Source organism: Pleurodeles waltl, chromosome 3_1 (genome assembly GCF_031143425.1).
Source record: "Pleurodeles waltl isolate 20211129_DDA chromosome 3_1, aPleWal1.hap1.20221129, whole genome shotgun sequence".
Lineage (NCBI taxonomy): Eukaryota > Metazoa > Chordata > Amphibia > Caudata > Salamandridae > Pleurodeles > Pleurodeles waltl.
In genome coordinates this window covers 13,488,698-13,507,601 of record NC_090440.1, presented here as the reverse complement: position 1 = coordinate 13,507,601, position 18,904 = coordinate 13,488,698, and the positions used below count along the sequence as shown (strand labels likewise).

At 48.6% G+C, this 18,904-nt stretch overlaps 1 protein-coding gene across 6 annotated transcripts in view; it reads right to left on the bottom strand.

The window, feature by feature from the left end:
• LRP4 (LDL receptor related protein 4) overlaps positions 1-18,904 on the bottom strand; it is a 460,938-nt gene that overhangs the window by 21,925 nt on the left and 420,109 nt on the right. For all 6 annotated transcript variants that reach the window (XM_069221680.1, XM_069221681.1, XM_069221682.1 and 3 more), the window contains exons 33-36: positions 17,966-18,079; positions 11,937-12,060; positions 1,315-1,382; positions 246-333 (exon numbers count right to left, since the gene is read on the bottom strand). In XM_069221680.1, the coding sequence (XP_069077781.1) occupies positions 246-333; positions 1,315-1,382; positions 11,937-12,060; positions 17,966-18,079 (394 nt within the window). The remainder of the gene's footprint in view (positions 1-245; positions 334-1,314; positions 1,383-11,936; positions 12,061-17,965; positions 18,080-18,904) is intronic.

Here is an 18,904-nt window from a genome sequence, read left to right as displayed (position 1 = left end):
AGTATGGACACTCCTGGTGGATTCACAGCCTGCATGTGGACATAGGGCATACTGGTTTGTATGTTTCATATATTTGAAAAGGTGCAACATAGGCCGATCTCTATGCGAATAGGACCAATCTGTGCATCAGTTACTTGTATGTGAACAGGCTCCCCATTGGTTAATATCATCAGGTCAGATACTGGTTGAAGTGTACTAATGGTTAATATGTGTGTGAGAAGGAAGCCTATTGGGTGATGCATTACCTGTATATAAGCAAAGCTGCAGCCAGCAGGAGCAGGGCCAGGATGCTCAGGAAGCCACCAATGATGTAACTGATGTGAAGGCCATCGGCTGCAAAGGAAGAGGGAGATGCTTAGTTTAACAGAGGAGGAACCACAAGGGACAAAGACGGCAGCACAGTGTGAGAAGGGAAGAGAGACAGTGAATCTAGAGAAGGAAAAAGGGCAAGAGAGGGAAGATGCAACTCTCTGGAGAGGACGCAATGCAAGGGAGAGGGAACAAGGAGTCATTGAAGTAAGTGAATAGGAGCTGGCGTGGGAACATGATGAAGAAAACAAGAGAGATGGGAATATGAGCAAAAATAGAGAAGGTATTGAGATGGAGATAGCAGGAACTATTACGAACACAGAACGGAACATGGAGGAATGAGGAGGGAATGATAAACTCTAAAGGGCAAGTGAGAGAAAGTGAAGACGAGGAAGGATGGAATGTGAGGAGGAAGACGAAATTACCAGGCAAGGGTTTAGACTCGCACACGTGGTCGACTAAAAGTGAAAGAGGAGGGGACGGGGTGTAAAACTTAGAAATGAATACATAAGAGAAGTGTAAAGTGTAGGAATGAGAGCAAGAGAGAAGAAATAAAGGCAGAGTTTAAGAGCAAGGGAGAGGGGAAGATACTGGATGGAGAGAGGGTAACAAAAGAGGATGAACCAAGAGGGAAAGGGAGAAGGGCCAAACTGAGTGGCAGAGAGATGTGCAGATGGGAATGAGTTTGAGAGAAAGAAAGCAACGAGAGGGAGAAGGCAAAGGCAAATGAAACAGGGAAGAACACAAGTAAGAAAAGGAAATGAAAGAAAGAAAAGAGTGAAGAACAAATAAAAGAAAGAAAGAGGAACAATAGCAATTGAGAGATGCAAAACACTGGGGGAGGTGGGACGTCGGTAATCGATCCGGAAACGGGAGAAGAGGCAGGAATAAGAGGTGGTTGTGAGCAGAGGAAAGGAGACAACAGTCAGGACCTTGGGGCCTAACATTCCATGTCAGTCTGACAGATTCCAAATATCAAGCCTTACAGTTGCTCCCTTCCCTTACCTGTGGTGGCAGGCACCGCCCCATTCTGTCGTGGGCACAGGCCATGGCTGGCATCCTTCTCTGAACAGCTGTAAGACAAGCAAAGTGGCAGTCAGAGATCTGGCGATGCACAGCATTCCTTTGTGCCCTTGAGGACTGAGGAAGTCAGTATTGCTTCTCCCAACCCGTCATTCTACTGATACCACAGCCACCCGCCCCAATACATTGTGGTCTGGGGCAAAAAAAATGTTGGGTTTGTGGAGCATCTAGAAAATCTACGGCTGAGGAGGAGAGTCGAGTGCACATTTTGGTCAGGCCAGGAGGAGAAGCAGACTGATAAAAAGGATGGATATTTGCTGAGGGGCCATGTCCTTAATTTTTTCCACTCCACTCAAATGATGTAGCTTAACAAACATGTTCTCAGTATAAACTGTCACTGGCTTCTCTCATTCAACTCCTTCAGTCACCCAGGCAAAGACAGTAACAAGACACAGGGGGCATTTACCAAGAACAGCTGGATTTAGTCTCCACCATAATCAAACAGAGCATACATGTTTGTCACAGAACAATGTGCGGCTATTTAAATTTCTGAATGATTACACAGACTACACCTTACCAAAGATTATATGATAACATCAAACTGCTCTAACAATTACGTTTAGAGAATTCATATTCATCACTAATTCTATGGCACCGAACATTGCTGAAGACGATGGGAGGTGATAACATGCACAACTGTATCTATATTCACGCTCGTCTACAACACCTCTTGCTTAAGCTTAACCATGATGAGAGCATGTCTCTGATTTCCAGACGCCACCACCTTGATTCCTATGCAGGTCAAACAGTAACCCCACACCGTTTCAAGCATGCAGCCCAAGGGCTCATCAGGAACCCTACAGAACGGTACGAAGTGACGGAGATAATCTGATGCTGGCAGACTTCCATAACTTGAGGACGCAGCAGTACAAGCTTTTGTCTCCTGGACGGATTTAGAGGGTTCTGGAATTTTATTTGGGATTTGTTCTGATCGTGAGCTTTGAACAAACTGTTCTCTGCCATAGAAGTATGGGGGATTATGGATATCCTTGTTTTGAGGCAGAAGTCTACTGAATGGCTTTGTAAAACTCCCATCCTCCCAGGCTTGATTTTCTCTGACCTGCTCTATGTTGGTGCAAACGTCCTTTGCACAGCTGCTTGGTGACGCTGTAACGACCTGTCCTATACGTTTTATCTACTTAGCCCTGTTTTTTACCTCCAGTGAATGCTGCATTCCCACAAGTCCACTGGATATGTGTCATTTTTTTACTTTTACTCTTTGTCATCAAAGTGGGGGCTTCAGTGATAAGAGATAACATAAGTGCACCCCTGAGTGACAGAGACAACTGCCCCTTCACCTGACCCTCTGCGTTGACTGGTGGTGGTGCGACTCAATCAGTTGTCGTAGGCACCGACCTTTATACCTGCACTCCTGAGGGGAGAGGCCTGCTGGCACTCTTGGATTAAAGGTGAATCCAATGCCTGTAATGTGGATCTTTAGCATATATCATGTTTGGACCATGCATGGAGACCTGTGTGTTTGACTCACAGGTACTAGATGGATGGTGAGGTCTATTTGGACCCCATGCGCACGCTCCACAAGAAGATGCTTTTCTATGAGAAGTCCAGTTTGTTAATGTTGAGCAACCCAGCCTAAATCTATTTTTTCTCAGGTTTCCACTCTGAAATGTTTTCAATTTAAACAGGGCTGGGTGGAGAGGGAGAGAGAGGCCACCAGCCACCCCTTTGCTTGGAGCAGGTTTCCCCTCTTGGAGGAAAACACACCCATCCCCCACTTCCTGTTTTGCCACTGGTCTCCAAGGCAAAAGGAACCCATACAGTGATTAGCCTGACATGCAATCTATTTCTCCAGGACTGGTGGAGTATTTGAAGTTATGAATAAAGTGGGCTTCTGGTTGGCTTCTCTGGCCCCTCTTTGAAGTGTTTGGTAGGTCATCTTAAAAGAGACAGGCCTAGGTCTGCGAGTCCTGGAAAGAACCTTGTACTGAAAAAGTGAGCTTACCTACATGAAGGGGAGGGCTTTGCCTGCCAGGAGGAACTGACCTGATTCCTTGAAGACCCCACATACGTCCCAGCTCAATGAAAGATTTTGATGGACTAAAGTCACCTAAAGCCATGGGATTGCAGCCCAGTCCCCCAAGATCTTCCAGTATATCTCGCAAGGAGAAGAGCATCATCTGTACCATTGAGTCTAGTTCCCTCACCGGTCCTACAAAGATGAGTATGCAGCCTGATTGTCACACCAGCAGGCAGCAGTCCACTTCCACCAGCTTGAAAAGACTGCTCTAATTTCAGAACTAGTTAAACCATCTTTCTAGTGCATAGGTTTGTGGAGGGCTCGTCATCTAAAGACAAGACATGCCTCAACTGTGAAGCCCGGTTCTAATGGGAACTGGTTAAACCACTGACCTCAGTCGCATGGGTGCACTCCACTAAAAAAAACTCAATGACAACTGGTACATTTCAAGACAGTTCCATAAACTTTACGAACAGTTACAAGTCTACTGAGGTTAGTAGTGCACTACTCCACTTGTCCCACTGAGATAAAATACAATCAGCCGAGCCCTTAACGCTTGACGGTTTCCAACGGGCCTCATAATCTCAGACATTTTGCCAGATCTGAGGCAACTCAGCATCCTAAAGTATCTTGACCAATAAACCTGACAATTATTTTATTAACATAATAAGAACTGGTGGGTGTATTTTTGTTTTAAGTTCATTAGTACACAACAAGCTACAATCAAACTCTTGCTTGGAAAGAGGTTCCCAAAGGTTGCTAAACAGCCAAATAAGTGGCACGACACAGTATTAGGCCCTCACTTGTATAGTTTCCAAAGCTGAAGACCAGCCCTTTTCTTACCCATCTGTCCTGCTTTTGTGCTCAAACTGTATCTTTTTAGCTGGGGATTCCGGTAGTCAGTTAAAACCAACTTTAACGGATAAAAAAAACACCAAAGAGAATATTTGGTATTATGAAGAAACCAGAAAACACTGGAGTTTGCTGCACTTTTGTGCTATGGGGCCCTCTGCTAGCAAAGCACGTTTCTGTGTTGGATGCTCCTGATATGACCCTTTTTAATTATAGTAAGCCAACCTATATGCCCTCCGACAATCCTCAAGGTCCCAGGACTTCCTGGACCTACTTTCACACCCGTGTTGGGAGAATGCTGTGCCTCACATGGATGTAGCTCACTGTTCACCACACATTGCTGTGCAGTGGCCAGCAGATCGACAGCTGAGCGATGAGCAGGGACTGAGTCCAGGGAAAGAGGCATCTTCTTTCACTGAGTGGGAAGGAGCTTTGCTGTCTGAAAGCTCAGGGATCAAGGTTGAGGCAACAAAGATCATTGTGCATACGACTCCTCTAGAGTGAACGTTCTCACATAAAGCTCTGTACGAAACGCGCTTGTTCTTAGATTCACATGGCGATGGTCTGGTTCCTAAAGGGGCTGAAAGGCGATGGCCATTTCACAAACATCTTCAACAACCAACAACGGGCTCGGAAGAGGTTCATGCACCTGCTTTGCTGAAACGGAGCTGCCTACCGAGCACACATTAGCTCAGAAGATCTACAGGTTAGTGTGCAAGCTGCAGACGGTGCAACTCAGGAGCATGAAGAGACAGTCACTGCTCTGATGTTTGCAGTATGTGCTGGAGACAGCACAATTTCAACAACAGGCATTTGGACCTCTTCTGAGCCTGCGTACTGACTTACAACTTGTTCATGATACAGACCTACGATCAAGTCCAGCTTCATTCCTATGCCACCATGTCAAAATGAAGCGTGGAACCTATTGTTCTGAAAGAAGCCATACTGCTTGACAAAATCACCAATATAAATTACAGTGATAAATTCATTGGGATCATACCAAGCTGTGTTCATTCTTTTCCCCAAGACAGACAATGCATTAGAAGAGTGAAGGCTGCTTAGAACACAAAATAAAAGTGTCTTGGACAACTCGTGCACATCCCTTCAAGCAGTGCAGCTCCCAGACTGCTTTCAAGTAAACAAAGACCCACTTGCTTGGTAAAAATGAATTCTAAGCAGTCCTTATGCTGGATTTCATATAAACATAAAAAGCCACAGGCATGGCCCAACTATTTCAAAAAACTTCATTCATGATGTGAAATGCACAAGCAAACAACCCAAGGCATCCTGCATGGCAGAAAAGCCAAATTCTTGAAAAGCACTGCAAACACACCATCCCCATGATCTTCTTTACCAAGCAAAATAGGTAAACACTGATAACCACTTAATTTTACAATTAAAAACAATGAAATACACTGGAAAAAAACCACCAGAATTCAGAACAGTTAGGAAACACTATTTCTAGTCTGCGTATTGGTTGGATTGTAGTATTTCCTGCTTCAAGGGCTCTGAGTGGTCGACTGCAGTGAACTCTAAATGAGAATACTCACCAGTCATTACTCCTTCCACTCTCAAAATAATGTCGATGACTATTAAGTTTGTTTTCACAAAGCACCCTTGTTCCTGTCTGGACAGCTACATAAGCAATATTTTTAGTTTCCGCAGTGGTTCATAATTTGAGGAATATACTCCACTCCAACTTGTAAATGGCTCCTTGTTAATGGAGTGGGTCCAGGTTCTTTCCTGGGCGCCATAGCTTAGCCCATTTATAAAAAATAAAAATAAAAAGCCCTCACCTGAATGGCGCCTGTTACAGATGTACTGCTTTGTTGGATCCTGTAGCAAAGATCGCCAGTACCTTATTTTTGAGCTGCTGAATCTAGTTCTGATTAAGAGACAGATTTTCAGAAGGCATGCACTACCACAGATCACTATTTAGTGCTGTGGAAGGATGCAAAAGGTCCACTAACCAGATGAGAATAGTGTACTGCTGCTTTTTGGACATCTCGGTGTCCTTCAATTCAATTAAGGAGGAGAGGCTATGGGAAAAATAAAATCATTGAATATACCTCGGTGGCTTCCCGCCATAATTCAGCCACACCGCTTGGCCAAAGGTGGACGTTTGAAGCAATAGTAGTCTGACATCAAAAGTCAAACCTGGTGCTGTTGGGTCGCCTTCTCTCTGTGCACTCTTCTGCCTCTTCTTGGGAAACTCACTGGGGACACTTTCCTCATCCAACTCCATCTCCTGTTAGGAGCCTCTTACACGCCTTCAGCGAAAGGTTAGTAGTTTGCATGAGTATTTCCAGTTGGGCAATCGAAGAATCAAAACCAAAATAAATAAGGTGCTGGTGTTTGGTAGGAAAAAGACTAATGTTTTGGCGGTTAGCGGGAGGATGGAGGGAATCAAGCTAGAAACAGTGGATACTTTTCAGCATCTCAGCATGCTCATCACAGGTAACATCTACTGGGACATGAACTGGAAGAGGACAAAAGCAATGGCCCACAAAGGTTTTGCTAGAATTAAAGGAATGTTATGAACTGTGTGGTTTCTCAGGTCATCCTTAAATAAGGGAAATCGGAGGTAAGATCAAATCTGTTATTTTCTGTTGCGTGAGAACACTATTAGCATTACAGAGAGTAGGACCTTTGCACTGCATAAAGAAAATGTTTAAAAAAACAGAAATAGGGTGCTTGAACATAAGCTATAAAACACAACGGGATGCTGATCATAGGACGTTTGGCTACATCCAGAACCATTAACTCTTCAAAGGGGATGGGGAAAGACACTGAAACTGAATCTTTGGTTAACTTTGGCAATAAATGCTCTATGCTACTGTTAGACTGCATGGCAGGATTCAGGAGTCTAACTGTAGTCCCCTAAAACAGTGGTAAGAAAATCTACACTTTGGAACAAACTTTTCTCAATAAGTTGTCAACAGGCCCTTTTTTATCTCAGCGACAGGGACTAGGCTCTCTTAACTGGGGAGGATTTGGTTTCACCGTAAATAGTTAGAGAATAGAAAGTAATTTTTTTCAGTTTCATCTGCTACTTGACTGCAGTATGTCAGGACACTGGGTTGGCAGCGAGTGTTTTACAAACATCAAGTTAAATGCTGACAAGCGGCAGTCACACTCTTGGTCAAAAGTAATTGCTTTGACATAAGGAGTCCTTCAGGCAATTATTTGTAATAGTTTAATGTGTTTTTGTCATGTACCATGACTGTACTTTTGATCTCTAAGTTTGATATTTTATATGCACCAAATGTTTTTTAAAAGTTCACCTTAAGAAATAAAAAAAGTTAATTACCACCGGAAATCATTTTCTGGTGGATTCTCACCTCTGCATCTTCCTCACCTCAATATCGCAGGCCCCAGAGTGGATCTGTAAACTTCTAACATAGCTCTTGATGCCGGAAGTGGAGTCACAGTAATGTCCTTGGAGTCATACAGCGAACAGTAATGTCATCGGAGTCATACAGCGAACACCCTGCCATGACGTCAGCTCTAGCCTATTTTTAACTGTGCCTTTCAGACAGACAAGGAAGACAATCAGTAGTAATATCAGTGCAGCAATCCATCTTTGAACCCTACTAACGCCTCTATGACTTTCCTTCGAATGGGGCGAGGGAGGTGTCGATGAGGAATCTGCAGGTAAAGAGAGTAGGCACCAGAAAGACTGCTAGCGAAGGCACGTAACTTGTTTTTCTGATTGATACTCCTATATGCAGATTCCTCGTCTTTTCAATAGCTTTCAAAGCTATACCCACACCCAGTGGAGGGTCTGAAGCAACGGTCAGATGAAAAAATCCTGAAAGACAAGAGTGAGTGAAATGGCCAGCCTTTCTCACCTTTGGGTACAAACAGTCGTGCTTGGCGAAGGGGTGAAGGAAGCCCGTATTACTGCTCTCCAATCTCAACTAAAAGAACACCGCTAGCAAAGGCTGTGTTAGAAGATTTTGCTTTGGTGGCGTGGGTTCCAATTCCCTCAAGCAACTCCTCCATTGCAAAGGCATAGCATATCTGAATGCACAACACTATCTGCCCTTCCTGCTGTACACCCTGTAAGAGCTGGTCGTCAGACCTGATCTCCATGGTACGGTCTATTTATTAACTAATTGCACCCCTGGAGTCCAGCTGGTGCAAATCCTCTTCCTATGTGGTTGGATGAGGTGAGGATGACAGTGGGAAGAGAGATAGACAGACCCAGGTGGTGGTAGTGCGGGGGCACCACTTTGGGCAGAGAAGGCTCTTACTTTCTAAGGACAAGCATGCCCGGGAAGAAGCGTGTGAACAGTGTGTGAACGCTTAGTGCCTGCAGCTCTCCGACACATTTCACTGAAGTAAGAACAGCCAAGAAAAACTATCCTGAAGGTCAATAAACATTAACAGGCAACAACGGAGGGACCTAAATAGAGCACCCATTAGGAAAGTCAAAACCAAGTTCTTCGGGGATGGACAGAAGGCTACACCTTAAGACACGTTCTTCTATGTAGACCACCAGCTCAAATTCACTGCAGTGTCCCTGGACATCACAACGGACGCCATCAGATCTCCCTGGTGCTGGACGTACTGCCTGTGAAGGTACCACTGGGGGCCTCTCATGTGCCAGTGTACATGCGTGACCAGGATGACTCAATAAACCAATCGACAACAGGTGCAGATCTGTCAGTACTGGAAACTGAGCTCCCATTTAAATCAATGGAAATATATCCCAAATGTCATGGATGCTCTGTGGAGGAGGGACGGCTTGGAGTGATGTATCTAGTACAGCCCTATGAGCAGAAGACACTGACAGAGCTCTAGGTGAGACTTGGGAAAGTTGATGGAAAAGTCAAAACTGAACAGCAAGGATGCTATTACATGAAAGTGAAGTGACACATTCAGCAGCAAACTGGCTCTGAGCAGATTGTCTTCTCTAGGTAATGGGATTGGGAGATGCCCAACCTACTGAGAGGGACCACAACCACTGCCATCACCTCGGCGAAGACTTGAGGTGCTGATGTCAATCTGAACAAGAGGACCTCAAACTGGTAGTGAGTGGCCCCACCATGAAATGCAAGTACCTCCTGTTCAGCTGCAGTATCAGTATGGGGAAGCCCACTTCATAAAAGTCGAGAGACACTATCCTACCTCCTACAAGATGATGGGAACCATCATGTGCTCTGCTTCACTGAAATACTGTTTGTGCAGGTACAAGTTCAGGAGACCACTGTCCTTCTTGGGGACCAGGAAGTACAGAGAGTAGCACCCCTTTGCAATTTCCTGCTCTTGCACCAACCCCATGCTCTTCACAGTAGGTGGACTGCCAACTCCTGCTTCAGTATCTGCAGATGCTCCTTTGACTGAAGGGACTAATGGGAGGGATACTTGGATGGTCGTGGTGGTGGTGGTGGGGGGCTTGGGGGGTTTGCTGAGAGAATGGTGGGGTACACCTCCTTGCTACAATTCGAAGAATCCACTGATCTGATGTTATGGCCTTCAGGCTTGGACAAAGGAGGATACCCGCTCTCCTACGGGCCACACATACTCCTTCAGAGGCGAGCTATAGAGGCCTTCCTGATGGTATAAGGGAAAAGGAGAGGAAGGAATACTGCAACGATCCGGACAGGCAGGTTTTCAATATACAGAAATCCCTTGGAGAAGCCTCTGAACATTTGAAACTGTTGAAAATCCTCCACCAGAGACTGAAGTCCTAAAAATCAGTTACAATGCCATGTCTGCCTTGATTTTGAAGAGATGCTCGTCTTTAACTGACATGTCCATAAGTGTGGCATGGCAATCGCAGGAAAAGCCTGTAAAATGCACAGAGGTGACGGTGGAGGCCACTCAAGACCCCGTGGCCCTATCTACTGACTGAAACTGCCATGTCCAACCCCGTCCCTGGTTATGTGTCAGGATGGGTCTTGACCATTGCAGACTATCTCCATAAAATAACCTTTCAGATGGGCAGGGAATCTGGGCACAATCATTGCGGTCATGTCCCATAGGACATGTTTACTATGCAAGAAGGTAAGCGGCAATGAAGAAGCTCAATGCTAGGCTACTTGTAGAGAATACCATGTTTTCCACCCCTTCCAACCTTTTGGACTTCGTATCTGCTCGATGGGTGGGAAAAAGAGTTAGAAATAATCTAAGATGTGGGGGAAGACTAGACAAAAAGACTCTATAGCAAAGGGTGCACCAAGGTGCAGCCCTGTATCGCCTTGTCACTGTGTGCTCCATCCTACTTCACGGACTCTACAATGGCCTGATTCAATGGAAGCAGAGGTTTTGCCAAAATGGTGGCAGTCTGCAGGACTTTAGTGAGAACGTTTGGTCTAAGCTCCTATGAAGGGAGAGGCAATTCAAGCACCTTTGATGCCTTCTAGAGAACTGTATGAAACAACACTCTCTGCTGGGGCAAGGCACAGTGGTGGGTCTGTGTCTAAATCTGACAATGTATCTAGTTCCCTTGCATTCTGTATGGTTAGCAAACCAGCTATGTCAGATGTTGGGAGAGGTTGCGAAGGCTCGCTAGCATCCGTGTCTGAATGCTCCTCTTCCGGAAGCTGCTAGAAATCAGAATCTGTGGTAAACATTTAATGCACGGTGTCTCGATAGTGCAGATGGGTGCAAGCACGATCCACTGTGCAGTTTTCCTCCTCAAACATGGAGCTCCCTCCTGGATCGCTGTGGTTAACAAGGGTCAGCGAAACTTCCTCAGGGGTCAGAGGTGATGTTGGTAAATTGGGCAGAATCAGTACCTGTATCATCATCATATGGTGCTGGAGGTGGTGTCAACTGGGCCAGACGGATGCTCTTTACTTGTGGAGCACTTATCGGCGTACCTCAAACAGGACCGAAATGGTAACATAGGGTATGAGGGCACTCCAGAAAGGGCCAATGCCTGCCTGAGCATTTCCATCATTGCATGGAGGAATGAGGCCGGCTGTGCTTCAGGCACCAGCATCTTGCGGTACCCAGAACTGTTAAAGGCACCGGTGATGGAAGCGGTGCTGGGGCTGGTAAAGCCTCCTGAGGAAGAACACTTTTCACTAATTCTGGCTCTGAAGAAGGAGCCAGAGGGGAAGAACAAAGTACGGCTTTACCCTTCGATATCGATCACCTCCTAGGGGAGTCCGAGAGTTTCTTCTTTGTATGGTTTCCTCCTCTTCTCCCTGGAGGACTTTGAAGACGAAAGAAGAGGAAGGCAAATCTAGACCTGGACATAGAACTCAATCGGGGCGGACGCACAGGTCGAAAGCTCTTGGTCCATGCCTCAAACCCACGCACCACAGTCGTCATGGTCTTCTGTGATCAAAATCGAATTATTGCACTTGAGACGAGGATTAAACTCTAATGTCTTTGGTGGGGACATGCTCCTAATGGATTGCACCAGCCATGAGGAAACAATCTGGAGAGCAATGAAGTCAAAGCTCAGGAGAGAAGGTTTGGACCAGAGTGGAAAGGTATGGAAATACAGAACTGATGCCAGGGTGCCAGGTGGGTGCTGTATGGCTCCAGTGACGTCACTGCGACTCTACGTATGGCGCTGAGATAGAGCCAGCATCTCCGACCGGTGCACAAACGTTGTCAGAAGCTTCCAGATCCAGTCTGGCACTTGTGATATCCAGGAAGTGAGGAATCTGTAAGTAGAATTATCCATCAGAAAGAAGTATCATTAAAAGTGCCCGGCCCCCAAAAACAGACTCCAATAGAGAAAGTCACATACTTTCCTGCTGCAGCTTCGAGAGAGGTGTGAGTTCGGGTTGTGGATGTCTGTGGCCGACGAGGCGGGGTCACGCTCCTCCCACTGGCACTCGTCATTTCAGGCATAGGTGGAGAAAATCCAGGGACTGAAGCAGAAAACGAGAGTGATTATGAGAATTCCTCAACAGCAGCATTTGCAGTGGGCTCAGCAGAGGGCAGGAGAAACTGTTGGGACAGAGAACTGGGTGGGGGGTTGCACACGCAGGGATTGCACAGAATGCAACATGTGGAGGGAATGCAACGGGCACAGGGAGGGACAGGATGCAACATGGGCAGGGAGCTCTATAACACAGGGAACAGTAGACTCTGTGACAGGGACAAGGGCTCTAATGCAGGACCAGCAGAGGCAAGGGGTAATGGGTGATGTGCCTCAAGGAGCAGGCAGAAAGGAATGCCAAAGCATGGACCGCACCCTGGGAGACCCAGAAAGTGCAAAGGGTAAGGATAGTAAGGGAACAAAGCTGAACTCAAAGATAGAGTAGGGGAGAGGACAGGAAGGGAACAAAGCTGAACTCACAGATGGAGCAGGGAAGAAGACAGGAAGGGAACAAAGCTGAACTCACAGATGGAGCACACAAGAGGACAGCTAGGGAACAAAGCTGAGCTCCCAGATGGAGCTGGGGAGGGGACAGGAAGGGAACAAAGCTGAACTCACAGATGGAGCAGGGGAGAGGACAGGAAGGGAACAAAGCTGAACTCACAGATGGAGCAGGGGAGAGGACAGGAAGGGAACAAAGCTGAACTCACAAATGGAGCAGGGGAGGGGACAGGAAGGGAACAAAGCTGAACTCACAGATGGAGCAGGGGAGAGGACAGGAAGGGAACAAAGCTGAACTCACAAATGGAGCAGGGGAGGGGACAGGAAGGGAACAAAGCTGAACTCACAGATGGAGCAGGGGAGAGGACAGGAAGGGAACAAAGCTGAACTAACAGATGGAGCAGGGGAGAGGACCGGAAGGGAAAAAAGCTGAACTCACAGATGGAGCAGGGGAGAGGACCAGAAGGGAACAAAGCTGAACTCACAGATGGAGGAGGGGAGGGGACAGGAAGGGAACAAAGCTGAACTCACAGATAGAGCAGGGGAGAGGACAGGAAGGGAACAAAGCTGAACTCACAGATGGAGCAGGGGAGAGGACAGGAAGGGAACAAAGCTGAACTTACGGGTGGAGCAGGGGAGGGGACAGGAAGGGAACAAAGCTGAACTTACAGATGGAGCAGGGGAGGGGACAGGAAGGGAACAAAGCTGAACTCACAGATTGAGCAGGGGAGAGGACAGGAAGGGAATAAAACTGAACTCCCATATGGAGTAGGGTAGGGGACAGGAAGGGAACAAAGCTGAACACACAGATGGAGCAGGGGAGGGGAAAGGAAGGGAACAAAGCTGAGCTCACAGATGGAGCTGGGGAGGGGACAGGAAGGGAACAAAGCTGAACTCACAGATGGAGCAGGGGAGGGGACAGGAAGGGAACAAAGCTGAACTCACAGATGGAGCAGGGGAGGGGACAGGAAGGGAACAAAGCTGAACTCACAGATGGAGTAGGGGAGGGGACAAGAGGGGAACAAAGCTTAACACACAGATGGAGCAGGGGAGAGGACAGGAAGGGAAGAAAGCTGAACTCACAGATGGAGCAGGGGAGAGGACAGGAAGGGAACAAAGCTGAACTCACAGATGGAGTAGGGGAGGGGACAAGAGGGGAACAAAGCTGAACACACAGATGGAGCAGGGGAGGGGAAAGGAAGGGAACAAAGCTGAACTCATAGATGGAGCAGGGAAGAGGACAGGAAAGGGACAAAGCTGAACTCACAGATAGAGCAGGGGAGAGGACAGGAAGGGAACAAAGCTGAACTTACGGGTGGAGCAGGGGAGGGGACAGGAAGGGAACAAAGCTGAACTTACAGATGGACCAGGGGAGGGGACAGGAAGGGAACAAAGCTGAACTTTCAGATGGAGCAGGGGAAGGGACAGGAAGGGAACAAAGCTGAGCTCACAGATGGAGCAAGGGAGGGGACAGGAAGGGAGCAATGCTGAACTCACAGATTGAGCACACAAGAGGACAGGAAGGGAACAAAGCTGAACTCACAGATGGAGCAGGGGAGGGGACAGGAAGGGAACAAAGCTGAACTCACAGATGGAGCAGGGGAGAGGACCGGAAGGGAACAAAGCTGAACTCACAGATGGAGCAGGGGAGAGGGCCGGAAGGGAACAAAGCTGAACTCACAGATGGAGCAGAGGAGGGGACAGGAAGGGAACAAAGCTGAACTCACAGATGGAGCAGGGGAGAGGACAGGAAGGGAACAAAGCTGAACTCACAGATGGAGTAGGGGAGGGGACAAGAGGGGAACAAAGCTGAACTCACAGATGGAGCAGGGGAGGGGAAAGGAAGGGAACAAAGCTGAACTCACAGATGGAGCAGGGGAGGGGAAAGGAAGGGAACAAAGCTGAACTCACAGATGGAGCATAGGAGAGGACAGGAAAGGAACAAAGCTGAACTCACAGATAGAGCAGGGGAGAGGACAGGAAGGGAACAAAGCTGAACTTACGGGTGGAGCAGGGGAGGGGACAGGAAGGGAACAAAGCTGAACTTACAGATGGAGCAGGGGAGGGGACAGGAAGGGAACAAAGCTGAACTCACAGATGGAGCAAGGGAGGGGACAGGAAGGGAGCAATGCTGAACTCACAGATGGAGCACACAAGAGGACAGGAAGGGAACAAAGCTGAACTCACAGATGGAGCAGGGGAGGGGACAGGAAGGGAACAAAGCTGAACTCACAGATGGAGCAGGGGAGAGGACCGGAAGGGAACAAAGCTGAACTCACAGATGGAGCAGGGGAGAGGGCCGGAAGGGAACAAAGCTGAACTCACAGATGGAACAGAGGAGGGGACAGGAAGGGAACAAAGCTGAAATCACAGATGGAGCAGGGGAGAGGACAGGAAGGGAACAAAGCTGAACTCACAGATGGAGTAGGGGAGGGGACAAGAGGGGAACAAAGCTGAACTCACAGATGGAGCAGGGGAGGGGAAAGGAAGGGAACAAAGCTGAACTCACAGATGGAGCAAGGGAGGGGACAGGAAGGGAGCAATGCTGAACTCACAGATGGAGCAGGGGAGGGGGCAGGAAGGGAACAAAGCTGAACTTACAGATGGAGCAGGGGAGGGGACAGGAAGGGAACAAAGCTGAACTCACAGATGGAGCAGGGGAGAGGACCGGAAGGGAACAAAGCTGAACTCACAGATGGAGCAGGGGAGAGGACCGGAAGGGAACAAAGCTGAACTCACAGATGGAACAGAGGAGGGGACAGGAAGGGAACAAAGCTGTACTCACAGATGGAGCAGGGGAGAGGACAGGAAGGGAACAAAGCTGAACTCACAGATGGAGTAGGGGAGGGGACAAGAGGGGAACAAAGCTGAACTCACAGATGGAGCAGGGGAGGGGAAAGGAAGGGAACAAAGCTGAACTCACAGATGGAGCAGGGGAGAGGACAGGAAGGGAACAAAGCTGAACTCACAGATGAAGCAGGGGAGAGGACAGGAAGGGAACAAAGCTGAACTCACAGATAGAGCAGGGGAGAGGACAGGAAGGGAACAAAGCTGAACTCACAGATGGAGCAGGGGAGAGGACAGGAAGGGAACAAAGCTGAACTTACGGGTGGAGCAGGGGAGGGGACAGGAAGGGAACAAAGCTGAACTTACAGATGGAGCAGGGGAGGGGACAGGAAAGGAACAAAGCTGAACTCACAGATGGAGCAGGGGAGGGGACAGGAAGGGAACAAAGCTGAACTCACAGATGGAGCAGGGGAGTAGACAGGAAGGGAACAAAGCTGAACTCACAGATGGAGCAGGGGAGAGGACCGGAAGGGAACAAAGCTGAACTCACAGATGGAGCAGGGGAGAGGGCCGGAAGGGAACAAAGCTGAACTCACAGATGGAGCAGAGGAGGGGACAGGAAGGGAACAAAGCTGAACCCACAGATGGAGCAGGGGAGAGGACAGGAAGGGAACAAAGCTGAACTCACAGATGGAGTAGGGGAGGGGAAAGGAAGGGAACAAAGCTGAACTCACAGATGGAGCAGTGGAGGGGAAAGGAAGGGAACAAAGCTGAACTCACAGATGGAGCAGGGGAGAGGACAGGAAGGGAACAAAGCTGAACTCACAGATGGAGCAGGGGAGAGGACAGGAAGGGAACAAAGCTGAACTTACGGGTGGAGCAGGGGAGGGGACAGGAAGGGAACAAAGCTGAACTTACAGATGGAGCAGGGGAGGGGACAGGAAGGGAACAAAGCTGAACTCACAGATGGAGAAGGGGAGGGGACAGGAAGGGAACAAAGCTGAACTCACAGATGGAGCAGGGGAGGGGACCGGAAGGGAACAAAGCTGAACTCACAGATGGAGCAGGGGAGAGGACAGGAAGGGAACAAAGCTGAACTCACAGATGGAGCAGGGGAGAGGACAGGAAGGGAACAAAGCTGAACTCACAGATGGAGCAGGGGAGAGGACAGGAAGGGAACAAAGCTGAACTTACGGGTGGAGCAGGGGAGGGGACAGGAAGGGAACAAAGCTGAACTTACAGATGGAGCAGGGGAGGGGACAGGAAGGGAACAAAGCTGAACTCACAGATGGAGCAGGGGAGGGGACAGGAAGGGAACAAAGCTGAACTCACAGATGGAGCAGGGGAGAGGACAGGAAGGGAACAAATCTGAACTCACAGATGGAGCAGGGGAGAGGACAGGAAGGGAACAAATCTGAACTCACAGATGGAGCAGGGGAGAGGACAGGAAGGGAACAAAGCTGAACTCACAGATGGAGTAGGGTAGGGGACAGGAAGGGAACAAAGCTGAACACACAGATGGAGCAGGGGAGGGGAAAGGAAGGGAACAAAGCTGAGCTCACAGATGGAGCTGGGGAGGGGACAGGAAGGGAACAAAGCTGAACTCACAGATGGAGCAGGGGAGGGGACAGGAAGGGACCAAAGCTGAACTCACAGATGGAGCAGGGGAGGGGACAGGAAGGGAACAAAGCTGAACTCACAGATGGAGTAGGGGAGGGGACAAGAGGGGAACAAAGCTGAACACACAGATGGAGCAGGGGAGAGGACAGGAAGGGAGCAAAGCTGAACTCACAGATGGAGCAGGTGAGAGGACAGGAATGGAACAAAGCTGAATTCACAGATGGAGTAGGGGAGGGGACAAGAGGGGAACAAAGCTGAACACACAGATGGAGCAGGGGAGGGGAAAGGAAGGGAACAAAGCTGAACTCACAGATGGAGCAGGGGAGAGGACAGGAAGTGAACAAAGCTGAACTTACGGGTGGAGCAGGGGAGGGGACAGGAAGGGAACAAAGCTGAACTTACAGATGGAGCAGGGGAGGGGACAGGAAGGGAACAAAGCTGAACTTACAGATGGAGCAGGGGAGGGGACAGGAAGGGAACAAAGCTGAACTCACAGATGGAGCACACAAGAGGACAGGAAGGGAACAACGCTGAACTCACAGATGGAGCAGGGGAGGGGACAGGAAGGGAACAAAGCTGAACTCACAGATGGAGCAGGGGAGAGGACAGGAAGGGAACAAAGCTGAACTCACAGATGGAGCAGTGGAGGGGACAGGAAGGGAACAAAGCTTAACTCACAGATGGAGCAGGGGAGAGGACAGGAAGGGAACAAAGCTGAATTCACAGATGGAGCAGGGGAGGGGACAAGAGGGGAACAAAGCTGAACACACAGATGGAGCAGGGGAGTGGACAGGAAGGGAACAAAGCTGAACTCACAGATGGAGCAGGGGAGGGGATAGGAAGGGAACAAAGCTGAACACACAGATGGAGCAGGGGAGGGGACAGGAAGGGAACAAAGGTGAACTCACAGATGGAGCAGGGGAGAGGACAGGAAGGGAACAAAGCTGAACTCCGGGGTGGAGCAGGGGAGAGGACAGGAAGGGAACAAAGCTGAACTCACTGGTGGAGCAGGGGAGGGGACAGGAAGGGAACAAAGCTGAACTCACGGGTGGAGCAGGGCCGTGCATCAGGCTCATCTGGACAAGCACATACAAAGTCACTCGTCCTTGCGAAACAGAGGTGGGAGCAGCCACCATTGTTCACCCCACAGCCGTTGGTCCCTGAGGAAGACAGAGCAGGTTCAGATCTGCATCACAGGAGGCACTATTATAAGGCTGTGCCCTCCACCAAACACCAGGCCTCACTTCATGGCAATGCAGCTCATTCTACGAGCGATCGAAAGCCCCACAGGGTCAAACATCTCCTGGTTCTTTAAGCACTTTCACTTATTCTAAGTACTGCTAAACCCTCCTTTGGTCATTGCAAGGATGAGACACCTAAGATTCCCTATAAGGCCCCTTCCAGCCACCTAAGCCTAGCCCTCTTGTCTCAAGTGCCCAAACCCTACCCAATTTTTTAATGGATGTGCCTGATCCCAGCTTCACACCACACTTTTTCAAAATTGCTAATTTATTGATGCGTGTGTGTGTGACCTTCCTCTATAAACTTCTAAAACTTTATTTCTCCTGGATTTTGGTTCTACAGACTAGGTCTGGATATACAAGCACTTTGCTGGTCTTCAATGCACCGCATAGCTCGACGTTTCCCTCACACCTACCGTTGGCTCTCTTCACTGCCACTCATCTTCTTGCCACTAAAATGGAAGAGTTGCCTGCAATTGCTTCAGTGTTACGTCCAGTCCAGTCTGTGAAGTTCAAAGGATAAGCCCATTTTGTCTACTGGAAGGTCCCTTATCTCGCCAACACGCGCACAGTCAAGCATATCTGCGGATTATGGTCCGATCTGTTGGTGGTAGCCACAATCGCATATGCAGCTTTCCCTCTTAGCTGCCCTCTGCTAAATTCCAGCCTAAGCTCAGTTACATGTTTGTTGTGACATGAAAAGAGCAGCCTCTGCCACCACGCATGACACCAATAGACTTCACA